The following is a 26114-nucleotide window of genomic DNA, read 5'->3' on the forward strand; positions in this document are numbered from 1 at the left end:
AGAAAAGATAAGGCTAATGCTTTTTGTGAAATAATAATAACTTTATTATTATATCCAATTAGCAGGAATAGACTAGAAACACATTTCCTGAGACAGGTACAGTCAGATATTTGTGTTTTTATAGTACCCCATGTGTGCAAGACATTACAAATGTATGAAAACCCATATGATCTGTGCACAGAGATAATGATGAAACACATCAAAACTTCAGGGGTGATAAATGAGGGAATATGCTCTGGGGAATATGGCTCTAGCTTTTTTTCTATGTTTATTGATTTCTTTACATAAAAAAAAATAACTAGCATACATAGCTGGTCAGGCAGGGAAGTAATAATAATAATATGAGACTGGAAATTTCGGTGATAAATCATTGAACAAAAGAAATGAGGGACTTCATGAAGTCCACACAGAAGTGGAGAGCTATTCGGGGATGAGAATGTGTTACCTATGTCTAGAGTACAAGACTGTTCTGGCATTAAAAAGATGTACAGTCTCTGTATCCATCTACATATGTCAGGGGACCTGCAGGATGCAGGTCATGGCTGGCCCTAAATGCATGCTCATGGATCTGCCATCTGGGAAAGATCTGACCTTCTGGAGCTACAAAAAAGGACTGTCTGCCAGAGATGTGTCTGGCTTTTCCCTTTGGTGGTGGTTCACTGGCATTGCCATGCTGCTGACTGAGCTGAACACTCCAGCACAACAGGACTGCAAGAGTTTTATCTCCAAGAACAGGGTTTTCCTCTTTGGAACTGTATTTACTAAACATGCACACACAGCTGAAATAAGTTTATCCTACCTCAGGAAGTGAAAGGAGACTTTAGTAGCAGTGTATTGTATTCTGAGAGCAGGATGGCTGTTTGTACCTCTCTCCCTCCCTTTTCAACAAGAGTTTAATTCAGTGAAGGACCCTTCTTGTAGCACGTACCTTTACTGCATAATAATGCACTCCATATGTTGGGAGGGATTCTACAATGCTCATGTAACTGCAAAACAACACAGAAGAGAATAACACATCTGAGAAGCTGAGAGGATGATCTGAAAAAAATCTTAGATAAATAAATAATTATGCCAAGAAATACTTAAAAATGAAGTACTGCATGAGATGGGAAGCATAGTTACATTTTGTATTTACAGTCCTGCATAAATACTTCCTAATAAAACAAAGGTCACAAAGAAATCATTCTTATTTCACTTACTTTACAATTGCTTGACCTCTTGTCTGACCATTTAGTTTCTTGTAATGTTCAATGACTCGATCCTCACTGAAAAGGAAAAAAATTGGATGTTTTATATAATAGCATTGTCATGACTAAAAATCTTGTCAAAAGCTGAGGAGATAGTTCTGTCAACACAGTTGCTGACTGATAGAATCAAAAGATGCCAAGAAAACCATTAGATGAGGGGATTTGGTGCAGACCAGGGTAAACAAAGGAGGAGTCACAGACTGAGAATAAAAATGGTTTTCTAAGACTTGAGTGTCTGGAAGAACCCTTTTTCCTCACAAACATGATACCTACATACTGTACAGACTTTTCCCTTTCTGTATTCCTTTCCTAAATGATGCCCACAATACTACACTGAGGGTAAACAGATTTGTGTTGGAGCTATTCAAGATCTGCTTTGTCCTAACTGCTGTAACTTCTTTCCAAGCCCATCACATCCTCTGGAAGATGGGCAGAGCTGTCAGAAATTGGTGGCCAGTCATAGCCCTAAGACTGACAGATTCCTCCTCACTGCAACTGCATAACTGCAGGTGCAGTATTGGAAGTACTCTGGAGCAATCTCTCAGCAGGGAGCTGAATTCCTAGTGTACACAAAGGCAACAATAACAGCAGTGACAGGGGATATTTTCAGGGTACTCAAACTTGAGTTTCCTTGCTCTTAAAGTATTCATGTGCCTTTGCTTAGACAGCTTACTTTTGGGTTATCCTAAATTGCATTCCCCCATGCAAGTCCTGGCTGTGCACTGGGAAGCTGGCATGAGCCAGGGCCCATTTCCAACAGCTCTTTGGAGACTAAGATCATTTTATGTTTTAGGAAGACATGAACCATGTCATCATGTGTTCCAAAGTGAACCACAGAAGCTGTTCCACACCAGTGGGCCTCTGTGTCAGAAAACAATTCTGAGTGTGTGCCAATAAGCAGTAGAGATGGAGCATCCAAGAGAGATCGTCATGACCCAAATGACAGATTGAGAGACACATGTAAGTTCACTTTTAAAGAATTTAATTCATTCTTCTCTATGGGCAGCAGAATGGGCAGCAGAGCTCTTTGATGCATACAATCAGCTGTGCTATCAAGGTCACAGCATAGCAAAGTATAAGCCAAGGTTCCAGTGTAATTCACACGGGACCTGCTCTGCTACACTAGCATGACAGAACACTGAAGTCCTCAGGTTTAAAACCAATTTCTTGCTCTTTATTTTGTAATTTATTTTTGATTCCCAAAGACAGGGAGTCTGTTGAGTCTCCTGGAGATACTGTGCAGAACCTCCTAGACCAAGAGGAGTGAAACCTAAACTATCTTCATGCCACCTTAGTGCCCTCCCCAGCTGGCTCTGCATGAGCTTCCATCTGTGTCACGTGTCTATCCCATGCCATCACGCTGCATGTGGTTTAGGACAATGTGAACTGGCATTCCTCCCTCTCTGCATTTCCTGGATCCAGCAGGAGTCTCTAACTGGGGCCTTGTAGTTGTCTACCATGTGGTACTCCTTCCTCAGGCAGAACTGAAGCCAGTTGTATGGCTAGGCAGTATGAAGGAGCATAGCAGTGTGGGTGATGTGGTAGATGACCTCATCACGACTGCTCAGAGATGCCCACAGAGGCTTTGGTGATGACTTGCAAAGCATTTCACCCGCATGGTTTAACATGACTGCATCTTCTCATTGCTGCCTTCCCTATTTGCAACCCTGTGCCAGAGAGGACAGAACCTCTCTTAGAAAGAGACCCAGAATCTCTGGAGCCAAAACATCTTTTAGAAAGAACAGGCACAGGGAAGCTGAGGATTGTGCAGACCTAATAATGAAGAGAGAAAGGAGAACCAGAAACATCACTGAAGGCAGCAAAGAGCAATTCAGAGACAGTCTGCTGGATTGTCAATAGGGCCAGCTTTTCCCTCACAAGTCTGTTGTTTATCTGAGAGTAACTGCTTTCCTTACTTACTCACCAAGTGGCTTCCCCCATTCATCCTACAAAAATAAAAGAGCCCTTTTTGGAGCTGTCCCATCAGCAGACCACAGCAGGGACAGGATGCTGACTGAGCCAGTGACACATTACATGGGTAAAGGAATGGTCCAGCTCTCCCGTCAAATCCCTCAGAATCATTTTAATGCTTAGAAAATGATCTGTAAGCTCTAAATTCTACAGCTATGAAGAGCTATGATCCAAGCAAGTACCACAGATGTTATGGGTGTGCACATGAAGGCAGAACCTGGGTCTCTTGCCATGATTATCATAAACAGGATTACTTTTGGAGCAATAACTGAATTACGAGTGTTCAGTATTGGAAGATCTCCAAAAAACATCATTCTTAATAAAAAAGATAGACAGAGAGGGCTTACAGCCCTTTGAAATTACCTCTTAAAACCATGATTACATGTGGATGCAATTCCTCTGTCTCAGACAGGAACAAACCAGGACTGACTTCTCAGAAAATAATGGAGTTTCTCCAGTGGAAAACACTTCTAGCTTCATTTTCCACTCTGTGCAGTTTATTGCCCAGATCAAGGTCTCATATTGCTGCCATTCAAGGAAAGGATAGATGTACCTGGACATACTGATTACTTAATGTGATTCTGGATGTGCTCTGCTTCCTTACAAATTATTATTACAAAATAATTGATATGTTCCTAGACCATGCTCCTTGGGTAGGGAAGCCAGTCGATGGCCCATTTTCTTCAAAAGGACAGATCAGATGTCAGGGAGCCTTTTTGAACAGCAGGACAAAGACTTGTATTTATAACCCATGCTAGAAATATGGGATAGTCCATATGCTGTACCTCCATTACTCTGTTAGGGTACTGATGATATTTCTTAGTAAAATGTTTTGTGGTCTACAGATATCAAGTGCCAGGTAAGTATCATCTTCGTTTCTTCTTTCCTTTGGGCAAAAAATATAAAGCCTGAATTAACAATCAAGCCATATTCAAGAGTGGGATGTGCGGCCTTTCACCTTCCTGCAGCACTGGCCTTGTCACTGGGGAGAGAAACATGTACTTCAGAGCACAGTTCATCCAATCTGTTTTTGATAACTTCCTTGGGAGGAGGTTACTGCTGCTTCTCTCTGCTAACAGCAAAGGGAGCTGAGGACATCTAGCTCAGATAGCAATGTCCACACTGGAAAAACATTCACGGTCAGAACAATCTGTGTGTCAGTCCCTCCTCTAACAATTCTCTGAATTTCCTTTTCCTTCCCACTGCCCTGTGCAAGAAGGATCATCGAGCACAGAGGTTGCTTTCTACCTCCAGCTCTGGGTTGGACGGTTAAGCCGGGCACATGCCAGGGAAAACAAGCAAAATCATTCACGGGTCAGAAGGAGCATTAGCAGAGCCCATAAACATGCTCCCCTATCATTTCAGCTGTTCATCTCAAGGCAGCTGCCATGCTGCCATTGACAGCTGGGAGAGTGCTGGGACACTTCTGGGACCACCAGCTGACGTCTCCTCTCCCCCCTGCTCTGCCTTGTTGTTGTGTTGGTGCCACAGAAACTCATTCACAGCACAGGGCTGACAGATGATGCTTAACTAATGTGGAGACAGAGACACGGAGGCTGCTGAAGCACTGCTGTCTGTTTGCCAGCTCATAAAACATTCCCCCCAAAGCTGCAGAAATTAATACATGGATGATATCCTGCAGCAGACAACTCTGATAAAGATCTTTAGAAGTAACAAGAAATCCCTTCCCAGCAGCTAATAGAACTGGACAGCAGACAACTTGCAAGCAAATGCAGGCCTTGAGTTTCTCATCATGAGATCCAGATTTTCAAAGTTAGTTGTTCCCTCCCTCTCCTTCCAGCACACTGAGCTGTTTTAAATAGCTGTCCACTCCTTGCTGTTCCTTAGTGTTATTCTGTTTCTAACCTGCCTTTTCCATTTTGATTATATTATTGAACAAATAATGTCTTTATTTGCAGTCATATGCTGTCCCTCTGAAGCCACCAGCATCTCTTAGGCCAAGGGACCAAGAGCTGGACCAGGGCCTTAGGTCTGTGTTCAACCAGAGAAAATCACTAAATAGTTATTTTCAGCTGACATTTTCAGAGGTGGGTTTTCTGGCAACACTGATGCTTTGGGCTGCTAAAAACAAGCTCGCATTCAAAGTCTGTGGGAACCTGGAAATCTTCCCCCAGTCTGTTGAAAACCCTGATCTAGCATTCAGTTCTGTGTTGTTGCACCTCATATTGGCCTTATTACTGACAACTCAATACTGGGCTGGCTTGTTAGGGAGGATCTGAAATGAGATAAAATGCAATGAGAAGTGTCTGGAAAGGAGCACTGTGAGTTAGCACATTTCTAAAGGTTCTTTCCAGCCTCTGTGATTGGTTTCGTGTCTGTTTCCATGCATGACCAAGAGAAATCACAACTCAGGGCCTCAACTCCTGGACTGTGTGGGAGGACCAGAAGCTCAGCTTTCATATAAAAAGAAAAAGAAACACAAACAAACCAACCAAAAAGCCCTTTCTTTCTTCACCAGTAATCAGAGATGCCAAAAGATGCTTGAGAACAAGATTTTATTCAGAACCTGGAGAAAGCTGCAAGGGATTACAGTGAAGGGAAAGGCCTACACCGAGGGTATGAAACAAGGAGACTCCATGAAAGTGGAATCAGAGGCACAAACTGTGCTGATCTAAGAATTCAGAACTCATCCCACAGGTCTCACTACATTTGATAGGTGCAACAGCTGATGCTTTTTAATGGTGTGTCATGGAAATGTTGTATTATTTTATGAAGATCTTTTACAGCCTCTTGCCAAAGATATCACAGTATTTACTTGATTATCTGTTTTATTATCTCTTAATCCAGTTCAGATGATAAAAATACAGTACAAACTTCTTTTGTTTGTCTGTTTTAAACTAACTAGAGCCATTACCCATCCCACCTTTAATGTTTTAAAAGTTTCTTTCTTTCTAGGGTTGGATATTCACTTGGGACTGCTTGTGCTAATGCTGAAGAACTGCAGAATAAAACTGATTGCTCGCAGAAAAGGTTTGGATGAAATCTGCATCCAGTACATAATCTGCATGTGATGTGAAGAAGTGTCAGAGAACACAGTTTCAAAAATCTGCTCCCTTAGATCACTGTAGTTTGATCTGTACTTTTGAGGCTTTTTGTCTGATTCACCAACAGACGCTTCCTGAGAGCGTTAAGTGTTTCAGAGGGTGTTTAGAAAAAAGCCATCATTAAAAAATAATGAACTACTAATGTTAAAGAGGTCTCTGAGACCTGATTACTGACATGAAATCACAAGGGAGTCACAGGACTGTAGCCTTTGATTTTATTACTCCATTGGCAATGCCACCTTCCCAACCTGTGACCTGTTCTCAGTCACATGAGACCCTCCACAAAATTAAGTACAGCTGCAAGTTCTGTACCTTGTGTATAAATGCAAACTCATTGGCAAAACTCATATTCTGAGCACGAGGATCTTACATGGCTCTTCTTGCTATGTGGCACTTTATTAAGACCTCAGGCCGTGTTGTTGCTGACGGGTCAGATTTGCCTTCCCTGTCAATGCCTACATGTTCCCATCACTCCTCTTGAGATGGCTTTCAGCTTGAGATCCCAGTCTGTCAATCAGCCAGGACACCTGGGAATGTACCGCTTTTGAGTGTGTGGAGTAGTTTTTGGAAAAAGAGATGCTCCTCAGAGGAAGACCAATAATCTTCAATGAAATGGCAGGCTACATATATCATTTTTCATGAAGATTTGATTTGGTTTTAGAGCGAAACATCAGGAGTTTGTGATGATCCACAGTTGTTGTGTCAGTGAGCCTAATTTCAGCTGGGGACTCTAAATCTCTCTTTATATTCTCAGAAAGTGATTAGGAGACCTCATGATGAGATTGCCTATGACTTGACATTAGGCACAGTTAATTCCACTGTTGTAGCCATGCTAGGAGAAGAGGATGACCTTTTTGGCAAAGAGAAGAACTGAGATCATAGCCTAGAAACTGATTTGTTTCCCCCTGCCATCCTCAAATTACCAAAATGCAGAAATTAGAAGAGTAGCAGATAAAGAAGTTCAATCCAACCCTCAGGCTTACAGCCTAATGCTTTAAAGGCAAACATGAAAGAGCAACAAGCAGAAAATTGAGTGAAAGTATCTCCCCTTTAATGAATAGTCTTTCCCCAATTTTTTTTCTATTTGCATAGATAAAAGGGATATGCAGGGTGGCACAAAGAATCTATGTGTGTGGCATGTAAAATCTCAATGTGACCCTGCTCCTACCCTGGGCTTATTTTTCAGTGCAATAAAGACAGAGCAAAGAAGCATCCACCTCCAAACACTGAGTTCATGTAAAAGGAGATGAGTTCAGCTTGCCTCATAGAGGACTTGCAAGCTGAAACTGAATCACTCTACACAGGGCAGTGCAAAACACTGACATTTCCAACCGGGAAAACTCTTTCACAAATGCCAACTGCTGTGAAAGTAAATGGCACATTATGCCTCTTGATTTCACCGGGACCTTTGCACACTTACTGTAGATTTTTGGCCAGGCATTGGGCAGATGGGGAAACTGAGGCCCAGCATGGTAGCTCTACTTGTGTTAAGTCATGCAGTGAGTCAGTGACAGACCCAGAGCCAGAAAGCAGTAATCTCTGCATCCCAGTTCCATTCTCAGACCACATTGCAAGAGGCAGGTCCTGCACAAGGAGAGTGATACATTACCAGTAAGCGAGGGAAGGATGCTCCTTCAGCGCTGGTGTTGGAAGGGCTGGCAGCTTCTTTAATTCATTCCTTACAACTTCATTGCTGAAAGAGAGTTCAAAAGGAGGATCAGGCTACAAGAAAACAACCACAATATTTGATATGACTTGACCTAGCTGGCAGGCTGCTACAGCTCTACATCTGTTCCTTCTTAACAAAAGGCACTGGGGTTTCCTTTTTCTCCTCACTTTATTTGTTTTATGGCAGCCCAGTTAACTTTTCCCTCTATTATCAAAACTGGAGAGAAGCTCTCCCAGATGGTTATGTTGAAGCACTTCCTACCAGTGACTGGACACAAAAGCCACAATGTCACATGTCACTGAGCAGGGTGTCATCACATGTTCATATAGGGGAAAAAAAACCAAGGGGAAGAGAAAGTGATGCTTTCAGCTGCAATTATACACCTTTATTTAATGCCTCACAAACTGCTGCAAAAATAATAATTTCTTAGCATCACAGGTTGTTTTTAGTCTCTTGCCCAGTGACCTGTCCTTTGCATAACATCTTCACTGACTCCACTTTGAATTTGTGTCCTGCTACACGAAACCTTCCTACACAACCACCTCACAAACATTCTTCTCCCTGCAACCTCCAGTGGCCACAGTGGCCAGCTGGAGCAGCATCACTGTGCAGCAGAGAGCAGGGAGAGCTCATGAAATGGGAGGCAGATTCTTACAGATGAAATGAAACCGTGGGATTTTCTCCTAAAAACCCCAAATGCCTCCCTTCCCACTTTTAAACACACATGGAATTGTGTGCACATAGAAAAAAAACCCCAAACCTCAAAGGCTTGGGAAGGAAGGCAGTGCTGCTATTAATTTTTAAAATTGTAGAAATACACAGCCAAGAGGACCAGACAGGACACGGAGGAGTGCCAAAGAATTCGTGTTTATTGGCTTACTTCTTGCCAGCAAGTTTTTCTTCCTTCTTATGCCCTTCCCTTTATCCTGCCCAAAAGTGTGGCTGTTTTGGAGCTGCAGAGAGAGATACCTCTTCCAGAGCTCCAGATTTCCCAACCCACTGGCTTCTCCCACAGGGCTGGTAGACAGGCAGACAGGTAGTCTTGACCTCTCTGGCTGAAGAGCAGAGATCCTGACATCTGCTAAGACTCAAGGAGCTCTTGGACATCCCAGATCACTCTGGGTTTCGTCCTCGTCTCTGGGACGGTCTGTATGTTGACTTGTAGAGAGGTGATACTGCTTCAGTTGTAAAATTCTTCCCACAGTATTTCTCCATTTGCACATCCCAGCAGCAGGCTCTGCCTGAGACCTAGGTGGGTTTGTCTTGATTGGAGTCTGCAGGTTAACTGCTAGGTTGGGCCATACGGTAAACCACTGACAAATCCTGGAGCAGGCATTTTGGGCATGTCTACAGGCATGTATTATTTATTATTATGGTAGTTCTTTGACAATCAGTTAAGTAGTTTTAAAACAGGACCAAACATCTAGTCAGGACAAATCTGTGAGAGATGTCCAAGTCTCAATTAGACTCAAATTTTGCAAAGTGAAGATGTGCTGAATAGCACACAAGAACTGAGGCAGCTGCTGCCATGCCAAGTACATGGAAAACCACTCTGTAACACCTCCGATGCCAAGCCAAAAGGCTCTTGACAAACAGTGTTTGAACACCCACTCCTGCCCAAATCCCGTGGTCATTTGGCCATCAGAGCTCTTCTCTTCTAAGTGTAAATGCTCAAAAACTATTCAGATTTATCCTTCCATGGCAGGTAAATATCTGCACAAGTCTGAACATGAAGCTGCTCTGCTCTATGTTATCTGCTGATCTGGATGCTCTGCTCTGTGACTGACAGCCTAGAAAACAAGTTGCCGCTTTTTAGAGTTTACTGCCCAGAGCTGTCACCACAACATGTGCATACTCAGCTCTTACTGAGGTTTTTGACGTTTCGAAAGAAACTGGGAAAAAAGACTAGAACCTGGGACAATGAGAGCACAAGCAGCAGTAACTGCCTTCAAATGAAGATTTTTTGAGGCTGGCTGCTCAGAAAAGGAAGTTGAGAGATTTCCAAAACTTTTCTGGGAAAGCACAGAGTGAGTTCCAAACAGGGACTTTCTGAGCCCAGAAATCTATCAAATAGGGCAAGATTAGTGGTGACTAACGATCTCTGAGAGTCTGGGAAAATCTCTGAGTCAGTAATGGCTGCTATAAAAGAAAGGGCGAACATCAGTCAGCTCTGTTTTTTTCTACCAGTGAGGCACAAAGTTTGCCTGTGCTGTGACAAGATCTTTTAAGGATCAGAGAAAAAGACATTCTTAGTGATATTGGGTGGGATTAACCTTTCTGCTCAGCACCTAGAAAATATTGTAAGGATAGTGCCTCACAGCCTCAAAGCACCAAATGTATGTCAGGTAATCACTTCCAGGAACAAAAAGGTATTTCATTCTGTGGTCTATACATTCACTAAGCTTTCTGGCAAGACTCATCTTAAGGCAAATTAATTTAGACTCCCAAAAAGATGTCAAATCACAAAAAAAAAAAAAAAAGGAAAAAAACCCCCTCAGGTTGTATTTGAACTAGTGGTCATGAGGTCACTTTCCTCTCAGCTCCTTTTAAAACACTGAACACCTCAATTTTTAAAATGTTTCCAGCAGGATCTCAAGTGGGTTTGTACTTACTGCCTTTTATGCTCTTTCTAGTGAAATATCTCAGTGTGTTTATTTTATTACTGTATTTAGAAAGTGTTTGTTTAATCCGGTCACTTGTGCTGCATTTATTTTATATTCGGAAGTGTCCAGCCTCCAGGGCTAATATATTCAGAAGGGTGTTTAGGATACAGATTTATTATTATGCAGAGGAAAGGCTCCGAACACACTTTCTCTGTGTCCCCTAGACCACTTTATTCCTTTTTTTTTTTTTTTTTTTTTTTTTTTTTTTTTTTTTCCCTACGGTGGAAATGGTAATATTTAAAGGACTGAATGACAATTTGAAAACTGAACTGGAAAGGCCATCTGCATGGGTTTCTGAAAGCTGGTTAGAAAGCCAGAAGTAAGGTTGACTAAGAATGGACCTATGAAACAGAACTCCTTTTTCTTGGGTTTGTTCTGGTAGTGCCTATTTAATGAGTCTTGTGCAAATAAATTAGTCACCACCTCTTAGTATCTTCATCTACACACGGGGACAAAAGGCCTGCCTAGAACTTCATAAACATTTTGTGAAAAACAAGTTTTTGCATATTGTCTAAGGTAATTTTGTGCAAAATTACATACACAGTTGTCTCAGAAAATCCACAGATTTTCCAGCATGTGTAATAACAATGATCAGTAACAAAACAAAACTGCAGGTTAAAGTTACCAACTCTTCTCAGCATGGTAATTCACTCTGTAGAATGCAAGAGGAAATGCAGAGTCTGAGATTCTCTGATTTGATGGTATTTTTCAAAATACAGTGTTTAGGATCTTTACCATTAGAATGCAGCCCAGGTTTTCTAACCCTTTAATACATTCTAATTGGTTAAATGTCATTTGGTTACACAGAAAGAAAAGTAACTCTGAAACTATGTTAGATTACCATCTGCCCAAGTTGAAATTATTGTGAAATTCTGCCTAGCAGGAAACTGGCTGTTAGCTTTCCTCCCTTGTTATTCTTTCATACATTGCTGAAAGACTTGAAGTTCACTCGAAATGTCTCATACTGTTTAACTGGAAGAAATCTAGCAATGAGGAACTAGCTGCAGTGGTTCAGGATTTTTTTTACTCAGAGGTTTTTCCTTCCCTTCCCCAAACTGAGGGACAAATGATCAGTATATGCCATTTCTTCCCGCTTTGACATACAAACTGTTTAAGGCTGAAGAACTGGATTATGAACATCTGAAAACAAAGGTGTGTGAGTTTCCCAGAGATTTTGGGACTGGACTCTCAATCTGGCAGGATTACATTCGGGGGAAAAAAATCTCAATTATTTTAACAATATACTGTATTCCCCCTCAAATTAGAGGGGAATTGGTAATTTACCAAGCAAAGCCTTGGTAATTCCTTTATGTAGACCTAAAGAGAGTCACAACTGTAGGATTTGTGTCCATCTAAGGAACTGAAATTTGTCCTGCCCATGCTCTGCCAACCAAGCGTGACTCAGCTCACAACTAAAACAAGATTAGTTGGAGCTAATAACCTTTAGATCCGTCTGCAGGGTACTAGTTTAGGAGCTTTATACATGCAATTCTATGCCTTTGAAGTCAAAATGTTTGCAGCTAACGCTGAAAAGCACGGATCCAATCTTAAGTGTCTGGTTCCACCTGAAAATCAGCTGAACAGGGATACTTGATTGTCCAAAATTCAATGGTATGTTCCAGACTAAAAGTAAACATATTTAAATCTTGTCAGCTGAAGCATTTGGGCATTCTCTTTCAGTAATGTGAAAATGCTCTTCTTTAGCAGAGGATTAGGAACTTCTTAAGAAGAAAAGCTTTTTATTTTAAACCTCATTCTGCCTGAATCTTTAACAACTAAGAGATGGATGAGGCCACTCACAGCAAACATTAAGAAATACTTAGTTGATTTAAACAGGTTCAGGAACTCAGGGTTTCTGATGAGCTGGTTTTTGAAATGAAACACACATTAGAAATGGAAATGGATTTAAAAGAATTGCTCAGTGTAGCTGCTAAACTCATCTGACAGGGCTGTTGTGGCATTTTACTTCAAGACAGGTGAGGGTGACTTGGACTGTGTTCCCCAGGCTTAGCAAAACCTGGGAATTGCTGTGATGCCCAAGGTGACAAGAAGCAGTGATAACAGACTCATGCAAGATAACACCCTACCAAAGGATCATGTTTGAAATGACACGAGCTGCTTTTTGGAAAAAGAAAAAGGAGTACTCTGAGCACAGTGATTATTCTGAGGTATGGGATGATTTCCTCAAAAACAGCAGTGGGAGCTGCTGTCACTGAGGATGTATAAGTTCACACAGATAGAAAGCTGCCTGTTAGAGTTTGTAAGATTGATTCTGTTTTTTGAATTCCCATGAGGCCCAAAGAGAAGACTTGCAACTGCATTCAGGAGTGTTGAACCAGCTGCAGATGCTTTCCCCTGGCTGCAATGGTGTTTGGAGGTAATCCCACTCTGGTCACCACGGGCAGGTGACAACATGCAGCTGGAGCTGCGACAGTTTGGCTTGGACTGTCCCAGCACCTGAGGTGATCAGCTGTGACTCACAGGAAGGCTCCCATGGGGATCAGCAATTCTCCCATCACTACAAATGAGCCAGTGCTTATGCACTTTTCTGGATCAGGGCCAGAGAGAAACTCGTACTCTCACAGGCTATAAATCTGATGGTAGCAGCAGACAGGACAGGTGTGGGAAAGCTGCAATCCTTTAAAATTAAATTATTTCTTCAAAAACAAAGGAGTTCAAGAGTTCAGCCTTCACACAACATATCCTGCCAGGCACAACATATAATCTTTAAATCTCAGCAGCAAGACAATCACAACTGCAGTTTCTCTGTTTAACGAGTAGCCACTTCTACTTCAAACAGTTTTCAACATCAACTAATTTCAGACACTGAGCCTAACTTGATCCCTAAGAGAAGTCAGAACATTTGCCTTCATCTGCAGTTCCTCTGGCTGACCTGAGGCTTGATTTGCCTGCCAGATGTTACACTGCTGATACGATAACCACAAATCTCAGCAGGCAAAAACCTTGACCACAACAACCTCATGTTGACTTCAGTAGCACCTGGATCTCACCCAGCACATAAACCTGTGTCAGTGCACATTAGATGGGAGCTGCTAGACAGACATCCCTGGGAGATGCCAAGTCTTCTAGACTGTAGAGGATGAGGGTACTATTCTTCTACCTTCCTGCAATAACAGGCTTCAAACTGGCAGATTGCTTTGACCCCAAAGACCATTTATAAATTAAGATCCCTGGCAGTGCCCTAAAATTGTTATTGTGACACCCCTTCTCTGCTTGACTTGAATGTAAGGAATCCCCCTTCCACTTCAAACCACTGAGATCCACAGGTGAAAGAACTCAGAGCTGTTTTAATGGACCTGGTGATGACAGCCACACTGATGTGGTGGGAGCAGTTAACACCGTGGCTTGATGTATCTTCTATACCCTCAGAGAAGATTCCTCATTTCTCTGTGTGATAAACTCAACCATTCCTTTTACAAGGGACATCACATAACTTTTAGCAGGTGGATACTTTCCACCAGCTGTTTCCATTTCTGGTCTGGAAATGGGTACTTGAAGATAAAGTACTTTCAGTCCTATTACTCCAAGCTCTCTGATTCCTATCTGTTCTGCATTTCATAGTCTTAACATACACTTTCCAAGTGTGTTTTCACTATAACAAAGACATTTTGGGAAACAAATACTGCTCTTCTTAGCAAAACCAGTGGTTTATCACAGGTTGAAATGGCAAAATTTTGCTTGGTACAACTCTTCTGGACTGAGTTCTTGGCAGTGCATTAAAAACCAGACTGAGAAGTAGGAGCCACATGTACTCCAGTACCCCCTAAATAAAGAGTGGTGATAGCCAAGTTATTCCAAATTGGGCAGAACTGAAAAATGAAGCAAGACTGGATTTGTGTCTCTGTGGTCAGATGCATGTCAGGATTTTGCAAGTTCATTAAGGTTTTGAGAAATGACAAGGCAGAGCTTAAACTTCCTTTTAGCAAGGGCTACATTATGTCATCTCAGATTCCGTGATGGGCAGTAGATATCTATAATGCAGTTCCTTTTCACTGTTTTGTCACCATTTTAGCTGGCTAGAAGCTCCAATACACCAGAAAGTGGAACATGCCTGTTCTTCATGGCTTTCTATCATGTTTCAGTGCACTGCTCTTCACAGCCTTACAGTCATGTTTCAGTGTATTGCAATGCTGACAAAATTAACACAGCTCTTTAGGCTCACCTGACAATTCAATCCCACTGCCCATTTCTTTTCTTCTCTGAAACTAACTTCCATGGATATTGTGGTCCTCCAGCTGAACTCACATTCAGGTCAGCAAAAGTAAAACATAGACTACATGAAATTCTTAGCATCATCAGTTCTCCTGAGTATCACACGAAGAACTTTCATGTTTCTCACACAAGGCACCAAACAACCATCTGACCTTCGGTTGCTACTAACACAAAATCACAGACATGGTCGACTTACAGGAAAATTCTTGGGCATTTCATTAACAGTCTTCTGAAACACTAAGTACAGTCACCTCATTGAATTTCTTACAGTAAGTCTGAAGATTTGGCTCAAGGGATAGTGGAAGTTCAACAAAACCAATTATCAAATCTGTGATTTTGAGAACTGTCCAAATTCAAACTGAAATATTAATTAGTGATGGAATTTTAATGTTGCCTCTGGCAGGATCTGTGATTTAACAGTGATTTTAGAGTCATTTCCTTAGCAATTTCCTTCCAAAGACCAGTTTATTTCCTGAACTTCATGACCGCATAATGAGATTTGTCAACAATAAAATCACAACCAATGCTGTTTGCAAGGCATGCTCTGGTCAAAGGTTGTGTTTGGTGAAGAAATTACGTCAGGAAACATGATGTCTATGTTAGCCATGCACACATAGTTGCATTGGTAACAGAGGCAATCCTGTTGCTACACAGCTACAACTGAGTTGCATATCTCACACAGGAATTTTACCAGATTTATTCTCACATCACACAAAACATTTTAAGTTCACCTACCTTGAAAAATCTCCCTTTGCCTCCTGTAAAACAAGGAAGAAAAATTAAAAATATATAATTAAAAACAGAGAGAGAGAAAAAAAAAGAGAAGAAAAAGCTGTCCAAGATTTTCCATTTGCAAAATTCATTTAGCAGCAATTTCCTGTTGTAATTGATTCCTTATGCATTTTTTGGAACCGGTATCTAATGTCAAGTGCCATGATACAGAGTTGGGCAGATTAACAAACAAAAGATCTAATGCAGGGCCAGATGATTCCTCATTCTGCTGTGAATACCTAAGATGCTACAGGAAATAATGCCAGTAAATAAGAAATTCTGGGTGCTACATTACTAGAAAATCTCTGAAGTCTCAGTGGCTTTGCAGCCTCTGAGACTGCAACTCCCCTGACTTTTTTACAAGTATTCTGGCCGTTTTCTAGTACCTAGACTTTCAAAAGGCTTGCTCACTGTCAGCTTTCAAGGGGATGCTAAACACAGGTTTCTCTAACTCCTTGCTGGGTGTTTGGGGGAGTATTTAGCTTCCTTACTTGTACATCTAGATACTACTATTTATTACCATTACAGACTGATGTTAAAGGGTTTGATAATGTTCCACTACAGTAGTTAGATTAGTCTTACTGCACACCTGGAGAATCCTCAAAATCTGGTGAGTGCCCTCTGCAATAGATTCAGCACACATTTTGCATTTTCCATTTACCACAGACAATATGGCTTTCATATGATTCATGCTAAAGCACTTCATATGCCACTAGCTACACAGAAAGCACAGTGCAAAAATGTAATTTGCACAGAGAGGGAGTTTCCACTGCCAAAAGGACTGAGCTTTGTGTTCAGGTCTTTTGTCTTTACATCCATTCATCTACCCGCAAAACTTGCCAGCCCACATCCAGTGGTGTTTTAGTCCTGAGGCTGGGGTAAAGTTCAGAGCTCTGGCGGTACTTTAATTTGTTCTGGTAATAAGATAATTTGAAATAGGGCTGCAGACTGAATCACTTGAATTCTGACAGACCTTCACTATCTTTCCATTTCACTCTGAGTGAACTGAAGGGCAGACAAGCACTTCTCTGGTTCATAGGAAGGAGTCTTTGAGCATGTCATGATTACAGTTCAAGACAGAACAAAGCCCAAAGGATAGGGCTACATGGGTGTGAGCATACTGAATTTAAAAAACAATTTTGTAGGGTATATTTTTTGTAATTCAGTGCTTTGACCTAAATGCTGCAGCAAGAAGTAGAGCAAAATGCAGTATGATTCCTTTTGTTTTGCTTGGATCCTGTCATAAACACGGGTTATGTTTGTTATGCTGCCTGTTCTGGTTACAGGCAGCAAAGGTGTGGCTTGTTTTGACTGTTTTCATTAAGTTACACATCAAACTACTACAGGAATAAGCGTAACATCCTGTGTTTGTGGCAAGAAACAATCCCAGCAACAAGGGTTAGTTACAGTGGCAGCTCCGGGTCTGGCTGAACAATTACTAAGCACTAAGTTATTCACTAGGATGAGCAGACAATGGATTCATAACCCCACTGCTGCTCCTCACAATGAGCCCATTGTTTGATGTGTATTCCCCCAACAGCCAATATGTGATTTCTGTAATGTGCTGCTAATTGAGTCCTCCATCCTGGCTCTCCTGCTCCATTCTTGTTACATAAAATGATTTTAATGAAGGTTCAAATCCCTACACATTAATTGCTTCTTTAACATGGCAAGTGCTCTAGAAGTGCACTGCATTGTTATTTATTAGTGCAGTCTGATGAGCTGGTTTGTCTGCTCACATGGCTCCTCAGAGCTTCATGGTGGATGGGAAAAAAGTTAAAACTACAGACTGTAAGAGAGGGGAAACAAGGATCATGTGACAATTATGTCTGATCTACTCCCACAGTCATGCTTCTAAAAAGAGAACTTTCACAAAACCCACCTCTGCTACCCTGAAAAGGTTCCCTTCTGGGAACCAGACATTTACAAAATGCTACTTGGTCATCTGCTCTCTGACCCTTTTCCCTCTTCTTGAAGAGCAGAACTTTGAAAGACAATATTTAGAAAAGTCTTTAAAGCATTCTGCCCACCTTGGAGAATACAGAAAGTTGCATATGTAGAAGCTTATGTAGCTCATCAAAAGACCAAGCCGCATTGGGAAAACAAATAAAGTCACTGGAGGAAAAATCCAGTGCATATGGATTTCACCTAGGAATTTGCATTCATCACTTACATTTTCTCTGGCTGTACATCATACCCCAAAGTCCTGGATATCTGTGTTGGTGCAAACACAACACATTTCTGTATGCAAAATGTTGAGCAGTAGTACCTGCTCCTTGAGTGGAGAGGTCTAGTTTGAGACTCTTCTGTACCTATTTTGGCAGAAACAATGAAAACTGTGCAAAGACATCTTTTTCCTGCAATTGAGGGGAACCCTTACTTCCACACAGCCATTGTGGATTGGGTAAATCAAAGGCATGAGGTAATGCAGCATGAGGTACCACCAAGTGAGAGAAGGTAGATGCTTACCTGCAAGATGTACGCAGCCAGTTCAAACACCACTTCACTGTCAACCTCAATGAGTTCCTTGAAAGGTGAAGAAAACAAGAAATAAAAAGTTGAGCTGCTGTAAGAAGGACATACATCTTCTCTTGACTACTGCATGGTGAAGCATGCAGTGCTAGTTTTCTCCCTTGGCTAGGCTTCAAAGTATTCCCTGTGCTCCTGGAAACAAAAGGGAGGGAGAACCTGCCCACTCAGATATGGAAAAAGCCAAATATTCAGTGTAATGCGTTGGTTAATAAAGCATAACTGGATGTGGCATGAAGGGATTCCTGGGGGAGGAGTGAGGAGAAGGCAGGTGGAAGGGGTAGGATCAGGGTACATTTTATTTCCTTGTGTGATTTAGTGAAAAGAAGTGTAGGATATAGATTTTTTTTTTTTGCCGGAGATAGGACCATGCTACAGAGGAACACAGCTTTGTCCTTGGCTCAGAGAAGCAAGGAATGAGAATTTGTCTTTGACACACTGAGGTGGTATCAAAGCCCCCACTGGACTTCTCTGGTCCTTGCAAAAGGTAAACTCACAGGAAAACAAAGAATATTTGCTCTTGCAGGATGTGACCCCTGGTTTTGGCCTTTTCACCCCCAAGAGCACTGAGGCTGGGGGTGGCTTGAGAATGAGCTGTGACAGCAAGTCTTTTGGTAGATCTTCCTTGCTCCATTTTATAGGATCCTGTCACTGATGAATGCAATCTTGGAGGGTTTTACTTGGATACCATGGTCACTGATGGTCCCAACAGATCCTCTCAGGATTCCTCTGCTGTGCCTGAGACAGCAGTTACAGAACCAAGGGGTCGAGGCACTGCTATGGCTGAATGTGCAGGATGCAGTCCAAGCATCAAAGATACTTGAGATGGGAGGCATGAGCATTACTCTGGAGGCCAAGCATGCTATTCCTGACTCTCTGGTCCCTGTCTTTGGGAAACTAGTGGGCATTTACTGAGATAATGTTTAGGTCTCTATTCTGCAACTGGAACTTCTACATTGTCTCCTATGGACACGGTGCAGTAGACTGGGTCACTGTTCAGCTCATTCCTGTAGTGGTTTTTCTGCTGTATTTATTTAAGCTGCCGTTTTTAATATTTTACTTCATCTGGCAAGAAACAAGTGATCTAAATATAGATCACTGCTGTGATCCATGCTCCAGCCAAGTCATGGCCACACCTCATTTACAAGCCACAATTGCTGCACTGGCTTGTCTCTGGCAAAATCCAAAACAAAGGGAACAAAACACAGGATAAGATCCAGGTGTCCTTGGCTTTCACCAGTGCCAGCTTTTTAAAATAAATTCACCTCTTTCATAACAACTCCCTGGGGAGTGAAGAGCAGGTCTGCTATGGGCGATAAACATGCCTTTCCCCTCTCAGCTGAACTGCCTGAGTCACACAGGCACCTGCACCAATGGTGAGCCTGTGCCAAGGGAAGCGGCTGGTGCAAGAGGTTGATTCAGCTGCAGGCAGGGCTGGGCTGGGGCTGTCAGGCACACCCCATAGCAAAGGGCAATGCAGACTAGAAGCAGAGCACCAGGTCTTCCTCCTGTCTGGAAGCATCAGGCATGGCACAGACAAATCAGCCCGTGCAACCATGTGTCGATGCTATGGCAAGTCTATACTGGCAGGTGAAGTGGGCCAAAGCCCATTCTCTGGCCCCAAGGGTACATGGGGTACATTACAGCTCATGACTAAACACTCACCCTCTCTCCTCCAGTCCCAGATGGGGTTTCCACCACTGTGTTGCCTATTTGGAACAGGTGCACATCCTTGATCAGTGCCGAAGCAACGCCTGGGGCAGAGCTAGTTGGCGCATGCCAAACCCATGCCAGAACGTGCAAGTAATTAAACAGCCTGTCTGATCAAGGGACAGTGTCTGATGCCAAGCCCTGTCTGCTTTGATAATACAAATGTGGCTTGGCCTTTCTGGGCAAACGTGGCTTGCTGGTCCTGTGCAAGGGTTTGGGTGAGTGGGTTCATGAATGTCTCACTGCTCAGCAGGGTTGGTGAGTGGGGGTAGTGGGCATAGCCAGAGGAGCACAGCACCCAACACAGGGCCCGCTGGCAACCCAGTGACCAGCAGCCCCAAACAGGGCCTCAGTTTTGTTCCTTCCCACAGTGTGCAAGGGGATGTTTGAAGATGTGTGTCTGGAGAATCAACAGGGGATGGTCTGAGGTGCTAGCACAGTGCTAGGAACTATGCTTATTTCATACACATTGGTCTTTCTGGGCTGCAGGAGAGACAGGGGTGGAGGTATCCATGGGAAGTCCAATAAGGAAACTTTTGGTGCAACAAGGAAGCTCTCATGGTTTGGCAGCATGCAACATCACGTGCTAGCTGCAGGAATGACAAGCACTGGCTGTGCTTGGACACCGAGATCCCCACAACAATACATTAAGAGGAATCTGCTAGGCTGGGTGCTTGCCGTGAGTCTCAGCAGACACTTTTCACCCAACTTTGAAATTCAGCGCCTTTTTTAATAGCACAGCATGACTTAGTGTGGCTGGAAGTCAAATGGGGAAGGATCTGCATGGGAGATTGAGACTTCAGCAGGGCTATTTTTGGATAGAGACAGTCAGCTCAAATGTGCAAAGTAATGGTTTCAGGGGAGGTCAGCCTAAAATAGACCAACCTAGATCTGTAGGCACTTTGTTTTATTTTGTTCCCCTCTTCTTCTTATTAAGCTTTCTCCAAAAAAAGAACAACAGTGTAAGCTTTTCCTGGCAGTACTTCAAAAAGGAACTTTCCCCAGGAACCAAAACGTGATGCTCACTGAGGTTGTTGCTGGAGAGGGCTGACTAAGCACATCTAATTGCAGCCTTGCTGGAGAGCAAAGCACTGCACAGCTCAGCTCAGCAGCCCTGCCTAGTTCCTGGGCACTGGCAAAAATGAATTTTCTGGCTTCTGCCCTGCATTTGAGAAAATACAAAGTTTGTCCCTGCATTTTAGAACATACAAATGTCAAGTAAGTCTCCAGATTTGGTGTAATCTACTTGGCTTAGCAGGTCACAAATGTGCTGAGGGTTGTGGGATGGTGGACTACACGTCTTTTCCTGCCTACATCTTTTCCTACCACTTCCTCTCTGGCAGATGGAGGTGAGTCACAGGAATGGCCTCTGCCAGCACAGAGGGAGGTAGGAGGGATCCTCCCAGGGAATCCCAGCTGCTGACAAACCTCTCCCAGTCCCAGACATCCAGCCCACCTGGCTGAGTCTGCACACTGCCTATCTCCACTTCAGTGTGGTCTAGGGCTGGTTGATTTTCCAGACCTTGCCATTATACAGCTGGCTTGTGGCATGAGAAGGATCAGCTTCATGGCTCTGCTGTGGGCACCCCTCCAAGCTGAGGATGTGCCAGGATGCCGTTGTCTCTGGCACAGAGAGTACCTTGTAAGGGGCTGCTCTGAGCTGCAGGGACAGCAGCCTGGTCTTTCAGGAGTGTACGAGGGCGGGCAATTACTCCTACAAAAACATTTCTCAGTGCATGGCTTGTTCCTCAACAAGGTGATCGTCGGTGCATATGCACAGACACCTTTACCCCACTCATATATAAACCCATAAACTCCTCTGTCGCACGAATCTGAGGTCACTTAGCTTGTTCAGCCTGGAGAAGAGGCTGAGGGGAGACCTCATGGTGACGTGCAACATCCTCATGAGGTGGAGGGGCAGGCACTGAACTCTAATCTGGTGAACAGTGACATGCCGAGGGAATGACATGAAACTGACACATGGTTGGATATCAGGAAAAGCTTCTTCACCCAGAGGGTGGTTGGGCACTGGAACAGGCTCCCCAGGGCAGTGGTCACAGCACTGAGCCTGACAGAGTTCAAGATGCGTTTGGACAACACTCTCAGGAACGTGGTGGGATTCTTGGGGTCAGTGTGTGCAGAGCCAAGAGCTGGACCCGACGATCCGTGCGGTTCCCTTCCAACGGAGGCCATTCCATCTTTCCCTCTCCCACCCTCCCCCTCACACACAGCGCGGCCCCGTCCCCGGAGATGGCGCCCATGCCGCTCTGTCGCCCTCTGCGGGCCGGAAACCCTCACGACAGCCATTCGGCCCAGTGGGCGTTTTTAGCACAAAACCAGACATTTGCTTCTAAATACAAGCCAGCTTATACTTTTACTTTTTAGTGCAGATTCCCTCCTGCCAGCCACAAGAGTTACTTCCAGGTTTGTTTTACCCCAGAACCACTCTCCGACAGGAAAGCTGCTGCCAAGTGCGGTGGCAGCTGGAGACAGAGGAGTGAGGGAATGTGTGAGGAGGAGGAGGTGGAGGAGAAGGCTGTATCTGGAAGTACAGGTGGGACAAGTGTAAATTTTGGGGCAGGGAATGCAGATCCAGGTGTCTCAGCCCACCCTGGTGTCACCCGGAGCTCCCCAGGTCCTCACCTTGTAGATGCAGGACTTGGCGTTCAAGAAAAACAGTTCGATGGTGGCATTGTCCTTCAGATAGGAGATGCTTTCAATGTAGAACCTGAAAGGGAAAGCAAGAGGGATGAGACACGAGGAAACTAAGGCAAAACACAGAGATGCACTTATTAAATGAAAAATGTGGTCAATGGAGTCATGAATGTACTAAAAATGAACTTTCTTCCCTTATAGCAGACTAAGGTGGTGGAGGAGGCTCGTGCACACTCCAGGATGTGATCAGTCACCACAACCTCAGCCATACCAAAGGAACTGGATCATCAAGTGGATCATTTAGGTTCTAAATAATCCTTTGCTTTGTTTTTAGACTTAAAATAAACCTTTATTTTGTTTTCTTGTACGCTTCACCTTTCTTTGCCATCACATTTTCACCATCAGCATTTCTTCATCACTCCTTTACCCATCAAAACAATTCTGTGCTGTTAACCTGCATCTTGTAAAATATTCACCTACAGAAATGCACTTCTGGGTTCCTTTCCTGTCCCCTTCAGCTCTGCAGAAAACAAATTTTATAAAGGGTTCTTTGCATATTATATCTATGGTCTCACAGTAAAGCAGTAATTACTAACTTTGCACAGTTTACCAGCACCATGAATGACAATGTTAGGGATGACAGGGAATGATCATAATCTAATTTTTTTGAGCTGAAGTGACTTCTCAGAACTCAATGTTTATGACTGATCATTCCATAGATGTATGTTGTGCATTCTTGTAGTAACAGAGAAAGCTTGGATGTGTTCAGTGAATGTTAAGGTGAATTTTGCATTTATTTAGTGTTTTAGGTAAGGAAAAATAAATAGATCTGTCTGCTGATGCTGTTTGGTAGTGATTTTCAAGTTGCAGTGCAATGACAGAAATTTTCCTTACATAAATTCCAGTGCTATCGTGCCTTGTCAGAGGCAATTAGAATAGGGGAGGTGCCAGGGAAATGGTGTCTGCACCAGGGACTTTTAAAAACCCATATTCCTTAGAAATCTGTGTTGACATGCAGGGTCCAGTTACAGAGAAACCCCAGTCCCTGACCCTGCTGTCTGGGAGCAGACAGACCTGTGGACACTCCTGAGGCTTCACACAAGCACTGAAGGGATTGTCCACATCCAGCTATTTGCAGAGTCCAGGGATTAAATGTAACCTTCTTAGGGGCAAAGGTCAAAGCTTTGTAGTGCTCCTAAGTGTCCTCTGAAGGCTCTTCAAAACACTTTATTTCCTGACAGGCAAAACCAACTCTTTGCTTATTAGAGTGACAGAAACATTTTGTTCATCTGCTGAAGGGCTCCTGCCTGTATTACCCTTCCTTCTTCCTCTTCAGAAGAGAAATAAAAATAAAACCTGAATAAAGTAAACCCCAAGAAAACACCAACAACCAATCAAACCCACAAAACACCAAAACACTTGAATGTAGTGATGATGAAGCACAAAGATTAAACTTTTTCTTATTTTTTTCTAGTTTTCACTATTTTACCTCCTGTCCTTAAAACAGCCTTTTTCTTTTTATTTTTTTTTCAAGTAAAAAGTATACTTGGCTTTAGAAATGCAAAAATTGATGCATTAAAAAAAGGAACCTTCTTACTAGATCTGCTCTCTGAGTGCAGCTGGCTTCCCATCTGCTGAATTCATGGAGAATAATCGTAATTTTATACATTCTGTGGTTCTTGAACAACCTTCTCTTCTTACCACTGCTACCAGTGCTCTCCGAATTATGATGGTAGGTTTTCTTATTCCAAGGTCAGACGAAAACAAGAACATTTTTTTTCATTTTGAATCCCAGTGAAGGTTAGCCAAAAAGCTTTTTGTTTCACCAGCTCAAATGCAACCGTTCTCATCATCACTAGAGGGCAATATTGCATTTCTTAAGGCTACAGGGAGATTTCCCAAGGCTTTCCACATGGACATAGATCGTTTTCTGTACAAAATTAAGTCTCTGGGAGCACAGAGCCTGCACATGATACTTCATCTCACAAAGAAAACCCAATTCTCAAGTAATCTCCAGAGCAGAGAGTGAGCTGGGGAGCTACTGGCTCTCACACATGCACCCAGACAAATGCGGAACATATGCACCAGGAAACGGGTGCTACTTAAAAGAAAACAGATTTGCAAAGGGAACTCTTCTGGGATTTTCTGTGTGGCAAACTTAGAAAACATGAACTGGAGTAGATTACCCTGAATCCACAGTTGGTGCAGTAACAACAAAAAGGGCAGGGAAAGACACTTTTTTTTTTTTTTTTTTTTGCACTTATGACTAGTTTCTATCACATTTCCTCCTGTTTCCATCTTTTATGAACACAGTGAAGGAACCCACACTTTACAATGACCAATGTCAATGACTAAGGAGGCAGGCAGGAGCATCCAGCTGCTAAGGCAATGAATCAAGCAAACAAAAATCTGGGTTGAATTCCCAACTCGGACACAGGTTTCCTTTGTGACCTTCAGAAAATAATTTAGCTGCTTGGGCTGTTGAACCGGGCTTAGAAAACTCCCCTCCCTTCTCTGCCCCCCTCTGTCTGTTTTGCCTGTTAAGCTTAGGAGCCTTTCAAGGCGTGTTCCAAGATCATCAGTTTTGAGAGGCAGCTCTCAGATTTCTGTTGAGGACTCCCCAGAGAGCAGCATTCCTTCATGTGATGTGAAGCTGATGTGTCTGGGATATAATAGATAGGCTGGACGGGGAAACAGCCAGTACAATGTGTCCAAGACCTCTGTTCCACTACCTGCATCTCTTGCAATACACTTAGCAAATAGTTTTGCCTCCAGCAGCTCCTACAAGAGGTTCCTTTATAGCCAGCAACAGTGCCTGTGAGAAATTAACTGTCTGCAGGAAGGGGGAACACCCCATGAGACTTGGTGAGTGTAAAACCAAAGGAATAATTTTTGAGAAAATTTAAAAGATCAACCAATGTTAATCTATTTCTGCATTCCTCCTCCTTCCCCACCCCCAGTAACTTGTAATTCATCAAGTACGTTTTCTAAGCATTAATTAAATAGACCAGTGAATATTATGCTGGATAATGAACACAAAGTGCCTATCTTGGCTGCTCCCTCTCAGCAGCAGGGAAATAATAATGAGTACTGCAGAAGGTGTCTTGGAAGACTTCAGAAGCTGCTGCATCTGAAACGTTTAAGGCTCTTTAGCTGTGAGGACATGTCTCATACTGATCAGATTGCTCTCTATTAAGCGTTGGTTAACTGACAACTTTCTCTGAGACAGTTTAAGCCCCCTCACAGGGTGAGGAATGGCAATTCCCATCCTAACCAGCCAAGCACAGACTCAAAGTGGTGCTTGTGGAAACTCCTGATTGTTGGTGAGGGGAAACTGTGGTACCGCCACAATTTCTCCCTTGCTTTACACACAGGCCCACCTACCTCTGATCCATGGCTCAGAGAAATGCCTGACTGGGTCCAGGACTCACCAGTTTGATTAGTGGTTTGTCAGGAGATGGAGAATCCGTTACTGCTGCTGCCGGTCTCATCTGTGAACCCAGGTGTGTGTGTGCAGATGGGCAAATTCAGCAGTTATGGGAAGGTGTTTGAACAGTAGTGCTCTGTTTTTGCAGTGGGAATAGAAGAATTCAGGACTGCC

General features: G+C 43.1%; 1 protein-coding gene across 7 annotated transcripts in view; it reads right to left on the reverse strand.

The window, feature by feature from the left end:
- Window positions 1–26114, reverse strand: part of FRMD4A (FERM domain containing 4A) — a 357979-nt gene that overhangs the window by 53910 nt on the left and 277955 nt on the right. For all 7 annotated transcript variants that reach the window (XM_066182742.1, XM_066182743.1, XM_066182745.1 and 4 more), the window contains 6 exons: window positions 22502–22586; window positions 18089–18145; window positions 15584–15606; window positions 7893–7976; window positions 1200–1265; window positions 929–986 (listed from right to left, as the gene is read on the reverse strand). In XM_066182742.1, coding sequence (XP_066038839.1) covers window positions 929–986; window positions 1200–1265; window positions 7893–7976; window positions 15584–15606; window positions 18089–18145; window positions 22502–22586 — 373 coding nt within the window. The remainder of the gene's footprint in view (window positions 1–928; window positions 987–1199; window positions 1266–7892; window positions 7977–15583; window positions 15607–18088; window positions 18146–22501; window positions 22587–26114) is intronic.

The sequence above is a fragment of the Chamaea fasciata genome, unplaced genomic scaffold (assembly GCF_029207755.1).
Source record: "Chamaea fasciata isolate MVZ Bird 193981 ecotype frontalis unplaced genomic scaffold, bChaFas1.0.hap1 SCAF_5, whole genome shotgun sequence".
Lineage (NCBI taxonomy): Eukaryota > Metazoa > Chordata > Aves > Passeriformes > Sylviidae > Chamaea > Chamaea fasciata.